This window comes from Podarcis cretensis (assembly GCF_951804945.1).
Source record: "Podarcis cretensis genome assembly, chromosome: 13".
In the NCBI taxonomy this organism is placed as follows: domain Eukaryota; kingdom Metazoa; phylum Chordata; class Lepidosauria; order Squamata; family Lacertidae; genus Podarcis; species Podarcis cretensis.
Window position 1 is genome coordinate 28,306,498 of NC_137182.1, and position 17,844 is coordinate 28,324,341.

The following is a 17,844-nucleotide window of genomic DNA, read 5'->3' on the forward strand; positions in this document are numbered from 1 at the left end:
GAATTTCAAAAGGGATGCCAGGGACGTAGGAGGCGCACTGACCTCTCACTCTCTGTGGGGTCCTGGTGTGCTGCTTCTGTGCAAAGTGGGACGATGAAATAAACACTAGGGCAGGGAAAGGATTCTGCCCGTAGGAATTATTGCTTCTTCTTTTTTTTCAAATACCGCTTTGCTGTGATGAGAACTTAGAACAGCAGACCAAGCAATGCAGTCTCTCCTGTTTCACAGCTTTTGTACAGTTCTTTACTGAACCCCGCTCTTCCAACAATAAAGAACACACACAAACACAAAGGAATTCTGTGATAATAGCATTACCCAGACACCACTTGCTATGTGAAAATGACAGTGAAATATCTATTGTTTTCTTGGACTTTTCTACTTCGTTTTCCTCTCTACTTCCATTAGAATTTTGCAACGAGAATTTTTTTTTTAAGTGCTGAACCGCCTTAAAATACACACTCTAGAATGGCAAGATTTATGAAGTGCTACTTTCTTTCCTAGACCCTAGTTTGTTTTTTATTGGCTACTAAGATGTGGATTTCTGGAATCACAACCTTAAAGTATCTTAAGGATACAATATAAAGCTGAACTCTTCTGGTAGGGTGGTTGCAGTGCAGGTTGATGGCTGGCTATATTTTAGGAATTACTTTCTCCTGTTCCCATTTGTTTAAAGAGAAACATGCTATGTTTCTCTTTAGTTCATGCGTGCACACCTTACATGCTCAGAATACATACATACCAAGAGGTATATGCACACCAGTACAATACATATTTCATAGGTCAAAACTTCAAAATTTCAGCCAAATTGGTTTACAAAGTAAAGTGAGGTTTCAATCTTGCGCACGCTTGCTTCAGACTAAGGAAGATTTACATGCAAGCGAACATCCATAGGATCAGGTTGTTTGTAAAGTAACAATTGCTAGGGTCACTCATTTGTGGATTGTAAGGAGTGTCTCTTGCTTTCGATGTGACACTGCAAGTGTTGCTTGTTGTTTTGTCTCAGATGTTAATCTGGCAATTGTTAACAATTTAAACAGGTTTAATTGTTAATTTTGCTTGGCATTCAAAGCACTTTGCCAGGAGATATAAAATCGGTATGACCGATCTGTCATCAGGCTGACGTTCTGCGTTTTGAATTCCAAAGAACTCTTCATCCAGCAAATAAGAGGTTGGGATATTGATTGTAACCTGTAAAGGGATGGCTTTTGTATCAGATATTTTCATTTGACAACTGCCACTTCCTAAGCAGATTTATTTATTTATTTATTTAGTAAAAATTGGCAAGTGAATTTGTAGCTGCCAAGTATGATCTTCAAGAAATAGTTACTTCTTAGGGGGGCGTCAATGCTAGCTATGTTTACTTAGAAGAAAGCCCCCTTGAAGTCAGAGGGTGTTCTTCTGAGTCAATACAAATGAGGATTGAGCTGCAGATGTTTGCTTAGTGCTAAAATGTGGTGGTCTTGCCAGGTGCTTTATCCAGTGATAAGGTCCCTCTCTGGCCAAGTGGGTATCACACTATAAAAGCAGATGTGTTTTTTGTGTGGGGATTCCATTTGGATGACGGATATGCAGCTCAAAGGGTGTGATGTTTTCTCTGTACACCCAAATTTCTGCTCTCTGAAATTTAGTGCCAAGCAGAAAAATGGCACCAGCACGTTCTTTCATTCTTTGTTTTTAAATGTCAAAGGCAAGATGATTTCTTTAAGTCGCATTCCACCATTGATATTTATAGGGTTGCCATACGTTCTCTGTTTCCAGGACACATCCTCTTTTTCAGGGGTAAAATTTCTGTCCGAGTGGATTTTTAAAATTTGCCATACTTTCTGGATGAGACATGGACATAACTGGTGGCCGAAAACTTGCTTTCCTATTCTGTTCTCCTGTCCCCCTCAGCAATATATCACACTTTCTATAGCCTACACATAGTAGGGGGTATTTAAAACGAGAGTCGTCATAGCATCCTCTTTTTTTTTTTTGCTCTTCAAAATATGGCAACCCTAATTTAGCTCTGTGGGTGATTGGTCTAGCATGTAATTCTTTCTCGCTCTGAAAGTCTCAACATGAGGTCTGCTCCTCAAAAAGTTGCTCCCAACTTTTTAAACTTTGTCCAATTTTCCTTGGTTTCCATTTAGGGAAGGCAGAGAAAGGAATCCTTGGGTTCTACTGTGTTTCAGACTACTTGGCAATCTTCCTCAGGAGCACCTCACTAGTTCTAAATGCCAAGCGACTATTACCATAAGCAACTACATAGGCCGGTGGCTATGAACGCCATAGGGTCAAATTCCTTTGTTGTCGCGCCCACCCACCCTGCAAAAAAGTGGGAAGGCTTAAAACAGGCAACAGTATGTTCACTGGAACATACTGTTTTAAAATGGACTGCTTCTCCCCAGAACCACCCCTCCCAAATCCCCATCTTTGCAGGATTTTAAATTTTTCTGTGAATCTCATTCCACATCTCTTAATGGCCCCCTCCCAAAGCTGAATGCTGAAATAGCAATTTGCTCCCCGGCTCCTATTCTTTGGGCACAGCTTTAGCAAGGCTTGAAAAACTGAGAGAAGCAAAATACCCTCCTTGTATCGTGCAGAAGCGAATCCTCAACTGTTTCCTTTTTTGCTTTGTTGAAAAACAACGTTGGGAAGATTCTAAGAGGCAGGGAGGCATGGAGGAAGAACTGGGTACTTTCCAACTCAGAGTTGTCCCCCCCCCCCCAACTACTTTTCAACCTACTAGCACTCGAGATTTGCTTCCCCCAGTTGGCCTTTACAGGCTGGGAAAGTGACCATTCTCCACAGTCAATCCTTCTTTAAAAATTATGTCCTCTCCTCACTGCTTTTTAGATGACCTGGGTTTCTGTATCCGGTTCTCTTGCCAGATCTATGGTTTGGCCTTTATAATATATAGTTATCAAACAGGGTTTTAAGCTAGGGCACGTGGCTGGGTATTGCTTGGCTTTGCCATTGTTTCACATATTGTTCCTCTTCGTTCTTTTCCTTCTTACCTTAGTGGATAAAGTGAATTTTCTGTATGAACTTTTCATGCTGCATAGCTTGGTCTCCTCTGTACAGCTGCAGAAGGACATTTCATTTGAACACAAAATTTCTGAGAGGTCTGTTGTGACTTAAACAGTTCTGTAACAGTCAATACGTTAACGTGGGGGGGACGACGTTTGACCATTGCCCCATTTCCAATTCTAGGAAAAGCTGAATTTTGTGAATTTCTGCCTGCCAACGTAGCTGTTGAGGGCACAGGAGCTTCACAAAAATAAAAATGAAAATGTTTTGAAAAACACAGCAATAGGTCGCAGGAATCAGATTTTGGTTTTCACTGGATCCTGCATTGGCAATATTTTCATTTCGTGAATGCTGAGTTGTGCATAAGATGTGACCTCTTTATTTGCATTGCCTATGAGTGTGTCAGTTTACGAAAGTATGAAATCACAACCTTAGTATCAAATATTAGCAGTGGAATAAATGTATGTTTTAGCGATGTCCCGTCATCTCGTACCCCTGAAACAAGATTGCTTGATTTTTGTGCAAGATTGAAGTGAACTCATATACACCTCCAACTATTTCTCTTTACCAGGGACAGTCCCTGTGGTCTGTTGTCTGTCCCTGTGTATCATCCCCATTTTGTCATTTTGGAGAGATTTTGGGAGTGCTGACACTTTTAAAAACATATTAAGTGAGCTGTAATTCTTTAGGATTTAGCCACTCTCTCCAGAACTTAACTCTCGAAATGGGGAATGCGTCATGATTTTAGTGCCCATGAATGGAAATACATTTGCTTCAAGGCTGGGAACCTGTAACCCTTCAGATGTTGCTCGACTTCAACTCCCATCACCTGACCATTGACTGGCGCTGTCTGGGGCTGATGGGATTTGTAGTCTGACAAAATCTGGAAAACTCTCTATCCAGATAAACAGTTTTAATGTGTTTTGAGTTGCTGCTCTTTGTAATAAGGGCAGCCAGATCTATTGTGAGATTGAACATTCTAAAGTTGAGGAGCTGGTAGGATTCTCTGGTCAGTTTACTAATATTCCCTGCTTGAGAAGGCACTGCAGCACAGACCACATTGCCTGCAGAGTAAATATATAAATAGCAAGAACAGATGAGACTTCAGTAGTGTGCAATTTTGGGAGAGGGTTCCCATGAGCATCACTCTTGGGTGTGAGAATGGGTTGCTGTTGTTTTTACATGAAAGGCTCACTTTTAATCTATGAATTGTTGGAAGATATATATAATTTCCAACCTGATTAAGTAGATAGCAGGTGAATCCCCTTTTTCTAAAATCTCAATGCTTCTAATCATTTTCTTTCTGGTTTATCTTCAAAAGCTCTCTGTTATTATTGAGATGGTGTTAATTCTTCCAAGGTTGTTTTGCTTAATTTCTAAAGCAGCCTTCTCCAACTTTGCGCCCTCCTGATTATTTTGGACTACAACTCCCATCATCTCCAGCCAGCACAGCCATTGGTTTGGGCTGCCAGGAGTTGTAGTCCAAAACATCTGGAGGACTCCAGGTTGGACATGGTTGACCACTGTTCAAGTCTTCTTTGAACGCACATCTTCTGGCCTAGAAGCTCATCCCCTTCAATCCCAGATATATGGCCAGACTCACGGAGGCCTGGGTATAGTCATGCACTGTTAAGAGAAATTAACTCTGCATATGTTCAGAGACATTTGTTTTATATTTATTGCTACATCCTACTTTTCAGAACCAATTGCTTCCATTCAGTACCTCTTTGGGGGGTAATCTCTGGTGAGTCCCTTTTCCTTTTTCAATTTTTTTTTTTACTGCAAAAATTAATTCAAGAAAAGAAAAGAAAAAGGAGTGGAGGAAGGGGACTGCGCCCCAATAATCTCATATTAACAATACAGTAACTATCAATAAGTCCATTTTAGTTTATTCATATAGCTCGATAGATGCTACCCAAATGTCCAAATCGGTATCCAAGTGAGATTGGTGTTTATGAAAAGTATGTGCAAATGTAGCAAAAGCATTAAGTTCTTCAGACCATTGTGTAATAGATGGTGGGCATCTGTGGTGGGCTCCAACTCAAAGTAAGCTCCATTTCCTTGCAATCTGTCAATGAGGTGCAAGTGACAGAACCACAATTGATTATATAAGGCAGAGATTAGCAACTAGTGATTCATGGGTGACATCTAGGCCCCCCCTCCTTGGCACCTGTCAGCTCAGGGGTGTTGTGTCAAACACTTACCTTTAAAATTTTGACAAGATGAATCCTCTTTCCTGCAGACTTGTAGATCTCCATTTCACTAACAGTTTTTTTTGTTTTGTTTTGTTTTAAGACCAAAACGCAAGCCTGTGCATTTTAGTTCTCTAATGTTGGACAACTGTCAGTGGGGGCACTGGAACCATTCAAGGTCTGCTGTGAAGAGTTAAACAGGGCAAAATGGTTCACTTTTATACAGTGGTATCTCGGGTTAAGTACTTAATTTGTTCCGGAGGTCCATTCTTAACCTGAAACTGTTCTTAACCTGAAGCACCACTTTAGCTAATGGGGCCTCCCGCTGTGCCGCCGGAGCACGATTTCTGTTCTCATCCTGAAGCAAAGTTCTTAACCTGAAGCACTATTTCTGGGTTAGCAGAGTCTGTAACCTGAAGTGTATGTAACCTGAAGCATATGTAACCTGAGGTACCAGACCTGGATGCTGCTTGATGCTTATATATTCTCTGGTGAGACACCCAGAACACTGTCATATCCATAGCTGTCAACTTTTCCCTTTTCTTGCGAGGAATCCTATTCGGAATAAGGGAATTTCCCTTAAAAGAAGGAAAACGTTGACAGCTATGGTCATGTCCAATTCTCTGTGTTCAGTTCCAGCTATTGAGGCCTGAGGATGTGGGCAAGGTGCTTCCGGCTATCTGCCCAACCACCTGCCCTCTCACCCTTGCCCATCCTCACTTGTTCATCTAAGTCAGGGTGGGGGGCTGACTGCAGGGTGGGGGTGAGTCCAGAGGGTGGTTAGCACATCTTTGCAACAAAGGGTTGTCCCATCTTCCTTGAATAACGTGGTGGTATTCCTGCTGCTGAAAAAGCCTTCACTGGATTCTGAGATGTTCCACAGCTACCACCCCCATCCATCTCTAATACCCACCCTTGGGGTAAGGTTCTTGCAAGGTTGGTGGAAAATGAAAATAAGATCAGTGGAAGACAAAGTAAAGTTCATGTATAAATATGAAGAAGATTCGCAGAAGGGACTTGGGAAAGAGTTAAGAGCATCGGACAGAAGATCACCAGGTTGATGGACTATAGGGAATTGGCGGATATGACTGGCAGAATCCGGGACCAGGGAGAAGAGTCAGTGGAAGAAGATTGGAAAAAGTTTAAAGACTATTTATAAAAATATTGTAAAATTAATGTGTGTTAGAAAAATGTTGGAAAGGAGCTATATGGCTTTAGTAGAAATGTTATGAGGAATTAAGTACAAATAGATTATTAGAGTATTAAAGGGAAAATAAAGTTAAAATATGTTAAGACAATTATATATTAAAGGGAAATATAAGGTTAGAATATGTTAAGATAAATTACAGGACAGAAAACAGAGGAAGATGGAAAGGAATTGCTGAAACAGTTAATTAAAGTGGAATACAAAAAGGGAGGTGTGAGGAGGTCGTTGAAACAAGTAAATGAAAGTTAAGATACTGAACTTATTAGATGTGTTTTAAATTGTGTTTGTTTGTGTCAGAGCTGCCTCTAGGTCCCAGCTCACAGAGGACCAACGCAGTTTGGTTTTGTTAATTTAATGTTTGGGGGTTGGTGTTGTGTTGTGTTTTTGTTTTTGTATTGTATTGTTTTGTTTTGTTTAATTCTTTGTCTTTCTTTTGCAGTCTTTAAAATGTTAATAAATACTATTTTTTTAAAAAAAGGTTAGTGGTGATTCAGCTGCAGGCGCTATTGGAGGAAACAGATTACCTGGACCCATTCCACTCTGGATTCAGGTCTGCATATGGCACAGAATCAGCCCTGGTTACCCTGACAGACGACCTCCCTTGAAGGCGAGGCAGTGGAGTGCAACCCTACTGCTGCTGTTAGATTCCTCCTCCAGTTTTTATACTATTGACCATGGTGTCCTGCGGGTTAGGAGTTGGGGGCACTGTTTTGCAGTGGTTCCACTCCTGCCTGCATGACTGCCCCCAGAGAATAGCATTGGTGGACTACATGTCTATTTATATTTTGGCAGCTTAACAGCAGAATGCTGTAAGGCACGAGCCTGTCCCCAATGCTTGAGATAGTTGCCTCACCTTGGCTCATGGGTGGGCCTGGCCCTGGGTCAGAGCAGGCTGCTTCTAAAAGTGGGCAGGGAAGCTTGTGTCATCTAGATGTTGCTGGACTACAACACACACACACACCTGGCCATTGGTCATGTTGGCTGGGACTGATGGGAACTGTATTCCAACATAATTTGGATGGCTTCCAGTTCTCTACTCCTGTTGTTGAACATTAAGGGGCAGTTTTAATCTGATTTTCTAGCAACTGGTCAGAAAGCAAAAACAAAACAAAACAAAACAAAACAAAACAAAAAAGGAAAAGTTAAACACACAGAGACTGGGTAACAGAACTGCTCTGTCCCCTCACCACCAGATAATGTGGTGTCAGATCCGAGAAGCAATACTTTAATCTTCAGGAAGAAGGAAAAAAATTAAGGAGTGGTGCACGGCAGTGGTCTGGAAAGGCCTTCTGCTATCAAAGTTCTTCTACTCAGATGTTGCAGAGGCCCCATATGTGTTCCATAAACCTTGGTGGTGAAGCAAGGGAAGCGGTTAACACTTTCCTGCCGCTTCATGTGAGCTAAGTTTTGCAGTTATGTAACAGCCAGGACTAAGTTTCTTTCTCTTTTTAAACAGACATCAGATTCTCAGATAAGGAGATCAAAGGAGGGAGAAAGAGAGAAGCAGAGAGACCATTAGAAGAGATGTGTGCTTGATTACTCTCCCTCAAAAAGTGGTTTTCAGTCAGTATTCCTCAGCCAGCTTATCAGGGGTTTTGCGATATGTCATGGCAGACAAACGGCTTGCACGGTGGCTCTGCACTATTGATAAACTTTCCCTGCAGTTTTCAGCTAGGGTTGCCAACCAACCAGTAAATGACAGGCCTTGCTCGCAGTGGTGGCGGTATATATATTCTGCCCCCATCCCAAGCCCCCCACCTCAGACTGCTGGACTCCATACTTGGACATGTTCCCCCTAGGCATAGCTGTCAACCTTCCCTTTTTTTGCGGGAAATTCCCTTATTCCAGCACCGTTTCCCACTGCTTCCCGCTGCTATCCCGGATTGTTAGATATCCCGTAGACTGTCCCTGGGACAGGTGAGGCTGCTGATCCCTTATTTTCGAGGCCACTGATCCCTTATTTTCAAATCTGAAAGTTGACAGCTATGCCCCTAGGCCCTAACCAGTTGTCTAATTTTTAAAAAATCAAATCCAAAGCCAGCAGCTCACAGTGGGAAAGCAGGAATTGTTGTTGTTTAGTCGTTTAGTCGTGTCCGACTCTTCGTGACCTCATGGACCAGAGCACATCAGCCACTCCTGTCTTCAAAGCAGGAATAAGTTTGATTGATTCCAGCTTTGTGCACTCTCTGTTGGCAGAGGGTGACAGTGAAGCCCTCTCGGTAACATTCAAGGTGTGCAAGATTGGTGCAGAGCGTTGGTGGTGCCCCAAAGGGCAGGCTTAGCACTCTGTGCATCCTGAAACATGCCCCAGAATCCTTTGCAAGGCACAGCAGTCCCTCTTGGTAACTGGCAGCTTTGGGAAGCCATATTGGCAATGTGGCCACTACTTGCCTGAATGCCATTCAAATCAAAAGCAGTTGCAGCAATTGGGTTATTATAGGGCCTAGGATATGGGGTGCGAGGAGGGAATTTAAGCCTCCCCCTTCCTCTATGGTCAGCATATTTCTGATGAAATTGCGCCCCTCCCCTCACCAGCCACCTTTTCCCCAGGAGGAATGCAGCTAATATATCATCCCCTGCCTCCCAGGCAAATGACGGCTGTTTTGGAGTCACCTCCTTTTTTTTTCGCAATGGCTATTTTTTTTTTTTAAAAAGTTGCCCTGTTAAATGTGTTACTTTCATGAACCATGTGGTCTGGCCTTGACAGATGGTGGCGAGGAGACGCTAAAGGAGGAATTCAGGAGGGTTTTTGCAGAAGGTGGTTTTGGCTTTGAGCTGGGGCGGGGAGCTGCTCTAGAGGTTGGAAATCATGTGGCAGGCGGTGCCGAGGAGACAGGAGTGTGAACAAAGGGGCTGACAGGAAATGGGTTTCTGTGGGACAGAACAGGAAGGCAGGTGAAGGGGATAAAGGCCTTCAATGTGAGCAAGTTTATATTTAGTGCGAACAAGGAGGAGTCTTGTGGCACCTCAAAAACTTGACACATTTATTATGGTAGGAGATTTTGCGGACTGCAGTCTACTTCCAGATGTGTGAAGTCTTCACCTGCAGTTGGCAGGTATCGAGAGAGGTGTTGAGAGAGAAATACAAACAGTGTGATCAGAGGGTAAGAAAATGCCAAGCATAGAGCCTATGACTATTTTATTACAGCTGAAGACTGCAATCCTGTACACACGTACCTGTTGGAATCATAGATACACGTACCTGGACAGGTAGAGGATTGCGCTGTAAATGTATGCCAAATAAGTATAAGCCAGGACTGGCAGACCTGGTGCTCCTCAGATAATTTGGAATATAATTACCATCAGCCCTAGCCAACAGGGCCAATTGCTGGAGATGATGGGAGTTGTAGTCCACAAAATCTGGAGGGCACCATGTTACCTAATCCTGGTATGAGCTTTCATTTTAATTGCCATAAGTAGGTTTTTTTTGCATTTCACTTCCACCAGGCCTCACTGTTTACATGTGTCCGGTGTTGTTTTTGTGGCAGTACTCACCAACATGGAGTGCTGGCATCTCTTTTTAATTTATTTATTTTTTACTGCCCATGGCAGCCATTTTGTGCTGGCACCCATGACACTTTTATCAAGATATGAGTCACACAACATCTCATTAACTAATTTGTTTTTTTTTACCAAAAAAAGCACTGCATGTTTCTGTACACCATATGAGGTCTGTTTTGAAAAAAAAAATCTACTTGAACGCCACCCATAATTAACACATTTACAATTCCAAAAATAATCTAATTGAGACTAATTTTAAATTGCCCTGGCACGGAATAAATGGATTGGCTCATCTATAACAGAGAAAAAAGCTTGTGCCTCATCTACAAAAGTATTATTCCAGAGATTTATCTTTAAAGACAGTCTTTCAATAAACCTATTATCTTGATTTCAATAGTAGCTTCTTCAAGGTGAAGTTTTAATTGTTCATGCCAGAGGCAATGGCAGCTATATATGCCACAGCAACAAATCAACCCAATAATGGAAATTTCACATTCCAGACCCTATATCAGGCATGCATAGATTCCAGGGGTGCAGAAAACCTCCGTCTTCAATACAAATTAACAGGGCAATCCTCTACTTGTGCTCAGTGGGCCTTACTCCCAGCAGCTGGTATAGAAGAAGAAGAGTTTGGATTTGATATCCCGCCTTTCACTCCCCTTCAGGAGTCTCAAAGCGGCTAACATTCTCCTTTCCCTTCCTCCCCCACAACAAACACTCTGTGAGGTAAGTGGGGCTGAGAGACTTCAAAGAAGTGTGACTAGCCCAAGGTCACCCAGCAGCTGCATGTGGAGGAGTGGAGACTCGAACCTGGTTCCCCAGATTACAAGACTACCGCTCTTAACCACTACACCACACTGGCTCTCTGTGGCTCACTGTGTATAGGATCACAACCTTCATCTTTGTTTCTCTTGCGAAGCAATTTTATCTAGCTCTCTCTCTTTCTGATATTCCTTGTCATCAAGGTAACACAGCAACTTTTTAAAATAGGCATCAGTATCACTCAAGAGATAGTGAGTAGCTTCTTGAAAAACAAGTTAATTAGCAATGCGTTTACATCCAGTTTTTAACCACTTTGAAATTAAGAGGAATTGCAAGGTTTTCCAGAGATCAGTGCAGTAGCAAATGAATGGAATTGTTGTTTTAATTCTGCTGGTTTCGCCACTCCTTTTAAACACCCCAATAAAATGTTTCTGGGATTGAGAGCAATGTCATATACTATCATCCCTTGGATTTTGTCTCAGTCAGGCATGGAGAAACTGTGGCCTTCCAGGTGCTGTTGGCCTCTCAAGACCCATCTGCATAGTGAATATAGAATGGGAACTGGAACCAAAAACATCTGGAAGGTCACAGATTCCCCATCCTGAATCTAGGACTTCTCTCAACAAGTTTGTATGTATAAACTGGACCGAAATCTTGCACGATGTCTGTATCTGAATGCCTTTCATCTCCAACAAACATTTATTGATATTATTTGGATATCATTGTTATTATTCACTTCATTTCTATAGTGTTTTATATTTTTATGGGGGAAAACCTCAAAGCAGTTTTCAACCTGCATTAAAACATCAAATAAAATAATCCAGAATAAAACATTACTGAAGGAAGTCAAATATAAAAGTATAACTTTCAAAGCAACATAATTAACAGAAAATTAAAGCATTATATTCAAAAATTCAAGAGAAAATATTAAGATACTATTGATTGATTGTTATAAAGCTGATTAATAGGAATGTTATGAGATGCCCATGTCTGTTCTTCTTCAGAAATTTGTTATTTAAGCCAAACGATTTACAGAAACATCGGATTTTAAAGGAAGTTTGAAAGGAGAGAAGCAGAAAGATAGGCTGGAGGCAAGCCTAAGAAGATTTTTTTTTTTTTTAAGTGATAAATTGCACAAAACACTTCAGGGTTTTTTTTATATTCTTTTCTGACCAAGGCCATTTGCCATGGTCTAATTTTGTAGTTTCGTTGTGGTTTAATAAGGGGTGAAGCAAAGGCGTAATAATGCTTGGACTACATATCCCATGTTCTAAGGAATGAGAAGGTCTTGTCTCCATTCTTTATATGCGCCTCTTGGATTTAATGGATTGTTCTGTTTAATTGAACACACACACACACACACACACACACACACATGGGAAGAGTATGTTTTGGATGACACGATTTTGGACCAGGTTCAGCCCTTCCAGTCTCATTGCAGAATTGTCACTTAGCGTTATGCAATCTTTAGAGATTTAAATTCTTTCTTGGCCTCTTTTCAGATTCACCAGCTGGCATGGACCTCAGCCATTCTCGGGAACAAACAGAGCCTACAGGTACTGTGCTGTGATGCCCGCCCCCATTCCTCCATCCTTAAAAGAGTTCCTAGCCTGGGAATCTGAAGATGATTCTTACTTCCCACATATGACCATATAAGTACTGTATTGGCCCAAATATAAGCCTCACCCAAATATAAGCCACACCCAAATATAAGCCGCACCTTTAAAATTGAAGGGGGGGGGAGGAAAGAAAAAATACCCGAATATAAGCCGCTCCATTCCTTGCTGCTCCTGGCTGCATACTGGGCAGCAAGGGGGGGAGCCATGTTGCGTTGCCGGTGGCCTTTCCCCTTCCCCGCTCTCTCCCCGGCCTTGGGGGAGAGGATGGGGGACTGTGCATGGGGTGGGCGCTGCTTTGCTGCTCTCCTGGCGCTGTTTGCCCCCCACTCCTGGCTGCATACCGTAAGGTTGTGAATATAAGCTGCACTTTGGGGGAAAGTGAGGCTTATATTCAGGCCAATACGGTATGTAACGAGAGACTTGATCCAAGATGTCTAACATTAAGTTGGATACTTACGTGTCTGCAATGTGGCCTTAGCCCACAAGACTGATGCCTGAAAATTTGAAGGTTTTTAATGATTTGATGCTAGTGCATTTGAACTATATTACTAACACTTGCATGTTGGGTTTATAACCAGAGTTCAGATTTCAGCTCATCTTTACAGAGTCTTGTTAAGGTGGCCTTCTTCTTGCTCAGTCTCAATTTCCCTAATCTGTAAAATGCAAGCATTGAGAGCATCTTTCATTGTTACTCAATGAGCTAAAATGTATTAAAGCACATTTGAATTGCTGTCTAAATGATTCACCGTCATTATAATTCAGTCATATATATATAAATATATTTTAAAAACTCCTTCTAGATGTTCCAGATGTTTTGACTGATGGCAATTCTAACACATCCCATGAAATTGAAAACATGGACAACAGTGAAGACTCAAAGGAATATCAGTTGACTAATGGAGAAGGGAGAGAAGGTAAAGTGGAAACTGGAATTAAAGCTACTAAAACAACATATGCCACCTAGAATTGCCATTAATAATATAGGTACCGTATTTTTCGCTCTATAAGACGCACCAGACTACAAGACGCACCTAGTTTTTGGAGGAGGAAAGCAAGAAAAAAAATATTCTGAATCTCAGAAGCCAGAACAGCAAGAGGGATCGCTGCGCAGTGAAAGCAGCAATCCCTCTTGCTGTTCTGGCTTCTGTGATAGCTGTGCAGCCTGCATTCGCTCCATAAGACGCGCAAACATTTCCCCTTACTTTTTAGGAGGGAAAAGGTGAGTCTTATAGAGCAAAAAATACGGTAATTCAGGAAGAAGCAGATGTTTTCTTAGACTCCAATTCCCATCATCCCTGTCATGCATGGCCATAGGTTCACAGATGATGGGAATAGTAGCTGAACATCTATCCTTGAGTTTATTGAGCCAACTAAAAAAATGAAGCCAACTAACCTTCAAAATTCCCTGACATCCTTGGGAACCATTTTGAAAGTGTCAGCTCCTTTCTCTCTTTCCCTTCTGTATCTGCTGGGATCTGCTGTCTCTCTCCTCTCTACCACTTGGGTGATGGTGTGGGGGAGGGTAGAGAAGGAGGTGGGCACAGGTACAGTCTCAGAGTTCTCTCACCTCTAGATCAGACTTCAAAACCAAGAGCCCCACCCTGGCACTGAAGTTTATGGGATATGTATTACTGAGTCTTCCACGGCCAAAGGCATTCTAGAAAAAGTTTCATTCTAGGGTTTGGGTGGTGGGTTAAGTTCCTAATCAGATTTCTCCCCCACAGCAAAAAAAAAAGTGAGGGAAGGATCAAGTGGGCAGAATCAAGAAGGCATTATGGGTACAACAACACAGAGACAGGAAAACAAGGTAGACGGAGCTTTGTCACCACGTAAGAGCCTAGGACTTGCCGATCACAAGGTCGGCGGTTCGAATCCCTGCGACAGGGTGAGCTCCCATTGTTCGGTCCCAGCTCCTGCCAACCTAGCAGTTCGAAAGCACGTCAAAGTGCAAGTAGATAAATAGGTACTGCTCAGGCGGGAAGGTAAACAGTGTTTCTATGCACTGCTCTGGTTCGCCAGAAGCGGCTTAGTCATGCTGGCCACATGACCCAGAAGCTGTACGTCGGCTCCCTCGGCCAATAAAGCGAGATGAGCGCCGCAACCCCAGAGTCGGCCACGACTGGACCTAATGGTCAGGGGTCCCTTTACCTTTACCTTTAAGATGAAGAAACGGGGTGGAAAAATGAGACAGAATTCGGAGTCATGGAAGTCAATCCAATTTGTCCTTGCAGAGTTCCCATTAACTTCAGTATGGCTTCAGAGGAAGAGAACATCACAGGAAGCAGCTATGTACTAAGTCAGACTGTTGGTTCATCTCGCTTGGTATTGTCTACTTGGTATTGTCTGACTCAGTCTTTCAGACAGGAGCATTTCCCATCCCTACCTGGAGATGCTGAGGACTGAACCTGGGACCTTTTGCGTGCAAACTCTGCCATTGAGCTACTAACCAAGTGGGAGGGGGTGCACCAAAATGTATTGGGCCACCTCTGAGACATAAGCCTAATTCTGTCTGCCTGGACTGTACCACTTTTGGCTATGAGTGGTGGCAGAGAGCTAACACGACAGAAAAGTTGCCCAGAAAAGGAGCAGAATTCTAGCCTAGCCTTTTTCCTGTGGAAGTGGTACAGTCTAGGCACCAGTTGAGTGAGAACTAGCCCAGGGTTTTTGTAGCTATATAAAAAAGGGAGTTCAACAAATGTTGCTTTTCTCACCATTGCACATGATAAGCTGCAGCTGCGTTGCCAGGGAAACCAGGCCAGGTAAGGGGAGGGATTACCTGCCCACACAATAGAGGGTGGATCTTAATTGGTAATCCTCACTTGGCTTCCAGAGCAGACAAATGCCGGCTCCCTTGACCTAAAAGCGAGATGAGCACCACAACCCCATAGTTGCCTTTGACTGGACTTAACTGTCCAGGGGTCCTTTACCTTTACCTTAACTTGATGGGGGGGGGGACATATATGACCTGCCATTGTCCCCCACCTTCTCAGTGCAGCCTATTAGCAATCCCCAATACCAGACAAACCTTTATTTTTCTTTTTTTCTTTTGCACTAACAGAAGTTAGTCCGGAAACGTTGCCTTTATCTCTGCTGTATCTGTGGAGTTAGCAGGACTGCAACTGTCTGCACCAAGTGCAGAGATAAGCGGCTAAGGAGATAATCAGGAAGATCGCGAACTTCCCCTTTAAGTCCTCCCATGGCAGTGGCTCCGAGTGACATCACCTGCCTTACCAGAAATAGGGTTTGAGCTAAAAAGGGAATAAAAGTTCTGTTTTGTTTCATAGAATGTACTATCGGGAACAAAAGGCCAACCCAAATTTTATATAAATGTGCTCTTGGGCATTTAGCAGTGCACAGAATTGGGAGTGCATTCCCATGACAGTTAACCGTGCCCAGTGATGTTCACACATGCAGGAACAGCGATTCTGGATTAAATGGGGGGAGGGAAATACGTGTGAAGGCATTTTGACAAGGGCAATGTTGTGTGGGTGCCACAGGAACAGCACAGAGTCTACAACTGCTGCATCCACGGCCTGCTCACAGGAGCAGTGCAAACATTAGGTGGGTACTTTGACAAGGGCCCAAATGGTCCTTCTCTGAAAAAGAACTGCCGCTTCTGAACTCTGTCATGGGATGACCCCTGATCTTCTGGACACTTCTGAACTTTTATCACAGCATTGTTACTGGTCTTGTGCTTTCCTTGTGCCAGCAAAGACAAGTTTATTTATACCAGCTAAAATCCACTCTTCTGCACAACTATTAAAGGTACAGGAGTCCTTGTCCTCTTTTCCATCACAGCTGCCACTGGAAATTTTACTCTCTGAGAGCTTTTAAGCCACAGGGTTCAGGAACTCCTTACCTCCTATATATATTTGCATGTATAGGTATGTCCCATTTTCAAATCTGGATTCCCAGCTAGTGAAGTTATGAACTCCTGAATTAGAGGTTTGTCAGCGCTGTAAGTTTGTTTGTTTGTTTGTGTTTGTGCAAAATAGGGAAAGGTGTGTGGGCAAGATACCTTGGACCTTAAGCCGGTGGGCATGCTGCGGTTTTGTTTTATGGGTGTCTGTGAAAAGAGCAAGAGAAAAGGCAGGAGCAAAATGGGAGCATCTGCCCAAAGTTCTCTTGGTTGAGGTTCCAGCTGCCGTCGTCTTAGACGTGTGGCTGTGCTAGAAAAGGAAGTGCTGTGTTTTTTATTATTATCAGAATATTGCATCTCTTGCCTCGTCCTGCTAGTGGGACAAAATTGGGAGGGGGAGAGGCGTATCTAGCAACTTCAGCAAGTCCTTTTCTGCAGAGGCTCATTTAACAGGGGATTTCATAAAGGATTTCAAAAACACACACGGCTGTGGAACTTGAAACTTACTGTATTGGCACCGTCTTCCTTTGATTGTGGTTTCTGATTTGAAACTCACAAGTCAGGCAGGGCTCTGTGAATTCTCTGTGTTTTCTTCCTTTGTTTTATTAACTAACGTGCCTAGGAGTTGTTATGACATGGGTAAAATATGCAGCGCATTAACTCTTTGCCCATGTATACAGGCTGCTTATAGAATAATATGAGCTCCCCAAAAAGGCAGCTACCAGTCTCCAAGCACTTTAAAGTCCCTCCTTTCACAGTGGGGTCTTGGGGCAGGAGCGAGAGAGAGAGATTTGTTTAATGAATTTTGCCCAATTTTTGTTACTTTGTAAACGCTGAAGTGTAGCCCTTAAAGAAGGTGAGACATCAGAATTTGGGAAGCTGCATTATGCTAGCCTAGTCTAGCCCATACAGTGGTACCTCGGGTTACAGACGCTTCAGGTTACAGACTCCGCTAACCCAGAAATAATACCTCAAGTTAAGAACTTTGCTTCAGGATGAGAACAGAAATCGTGCAGCGGTGGCGCGTCAGCAGCAGGAGGCCCCATTAGCTAAAGTGGTGCTTCAGGTTAAGAACAGTTTCAGGTTAAGAACGAACCTCCGGAATGAATTAAGTACTTAACCCAAGGTACCACTGTATTGTCTATTACGATGAGCAGCAGCTTTCCAAAGTCTCATGCAGAAGTCCTTCCCAGCTCTGTTACCTGGGATTAATGTATTGTATAAAGAGAAGCTGGAGATGGAACAAGGTAGACACAGAGCTCCAGACGCTCTCCATGCACTCTTTATTAGAGTTCCCTAACCTTTCCACCTAGAATAATTCACAGGGTTCTTTGGATGGAAGTACTGATGGTATTAATAGGCTTGTGCTGTGTTTTTCAAGCTACATTTCCGAGACTCCTAGGGTTCCTCATGGGCTTATCAAAGAACCTCACCAACAGATCTAGTAATGGGAGACAAATTTCTAGGGAAGGTAGCTTAACAGCTGCTGCTGCTGCCACTACCAGCACCATTTATATTTCAAAGTGTCTGGGGATATTCTGGAGTACATTTGGGGTTCTTGTGTGGCAGCAATTAGTCCCAGTGGCCTGGGATGCCTTAACCCCATCTGTGCTGAGAACGTGGCCCAGAACCCTCCACGGCATTCAAGGATTCGTCAGCAGACAACTTCATCTGGAATGGATTCTCCGAGGG

General features: G+C 42.9%; 1 protein-coding gene across 3 annotated transcripts in view; it reads left to right on the top strand.

Annotated features, from left to right (window-relative positions):
* IKZF3 (IKAROS family zinc finger 3) overlaps positions 1 to 17,844 on the top strand; it is an 84,550-nt gene that overhangs the window by 381 nt on the left and 66,325 nt on the right. For all 3 annotated transcript variants that reach the window (XM_079948802.1, XM_079948801.1, XM_079948803.1), the window contains exons 2-3: positions 12,177 to 12,230; positions 13,094 to 13,207. In XM_079948802.1, coding sequence (XP_079804928.1) covers positions 12,177 to 12,230; positions 13,094 to 13,207 — 168 coding nt within the window. The remainder of the gene's footprint in view (positions 1 to 12,176; positions 12,231 to 13,093; positions 13,208 to 17,844) is intronic.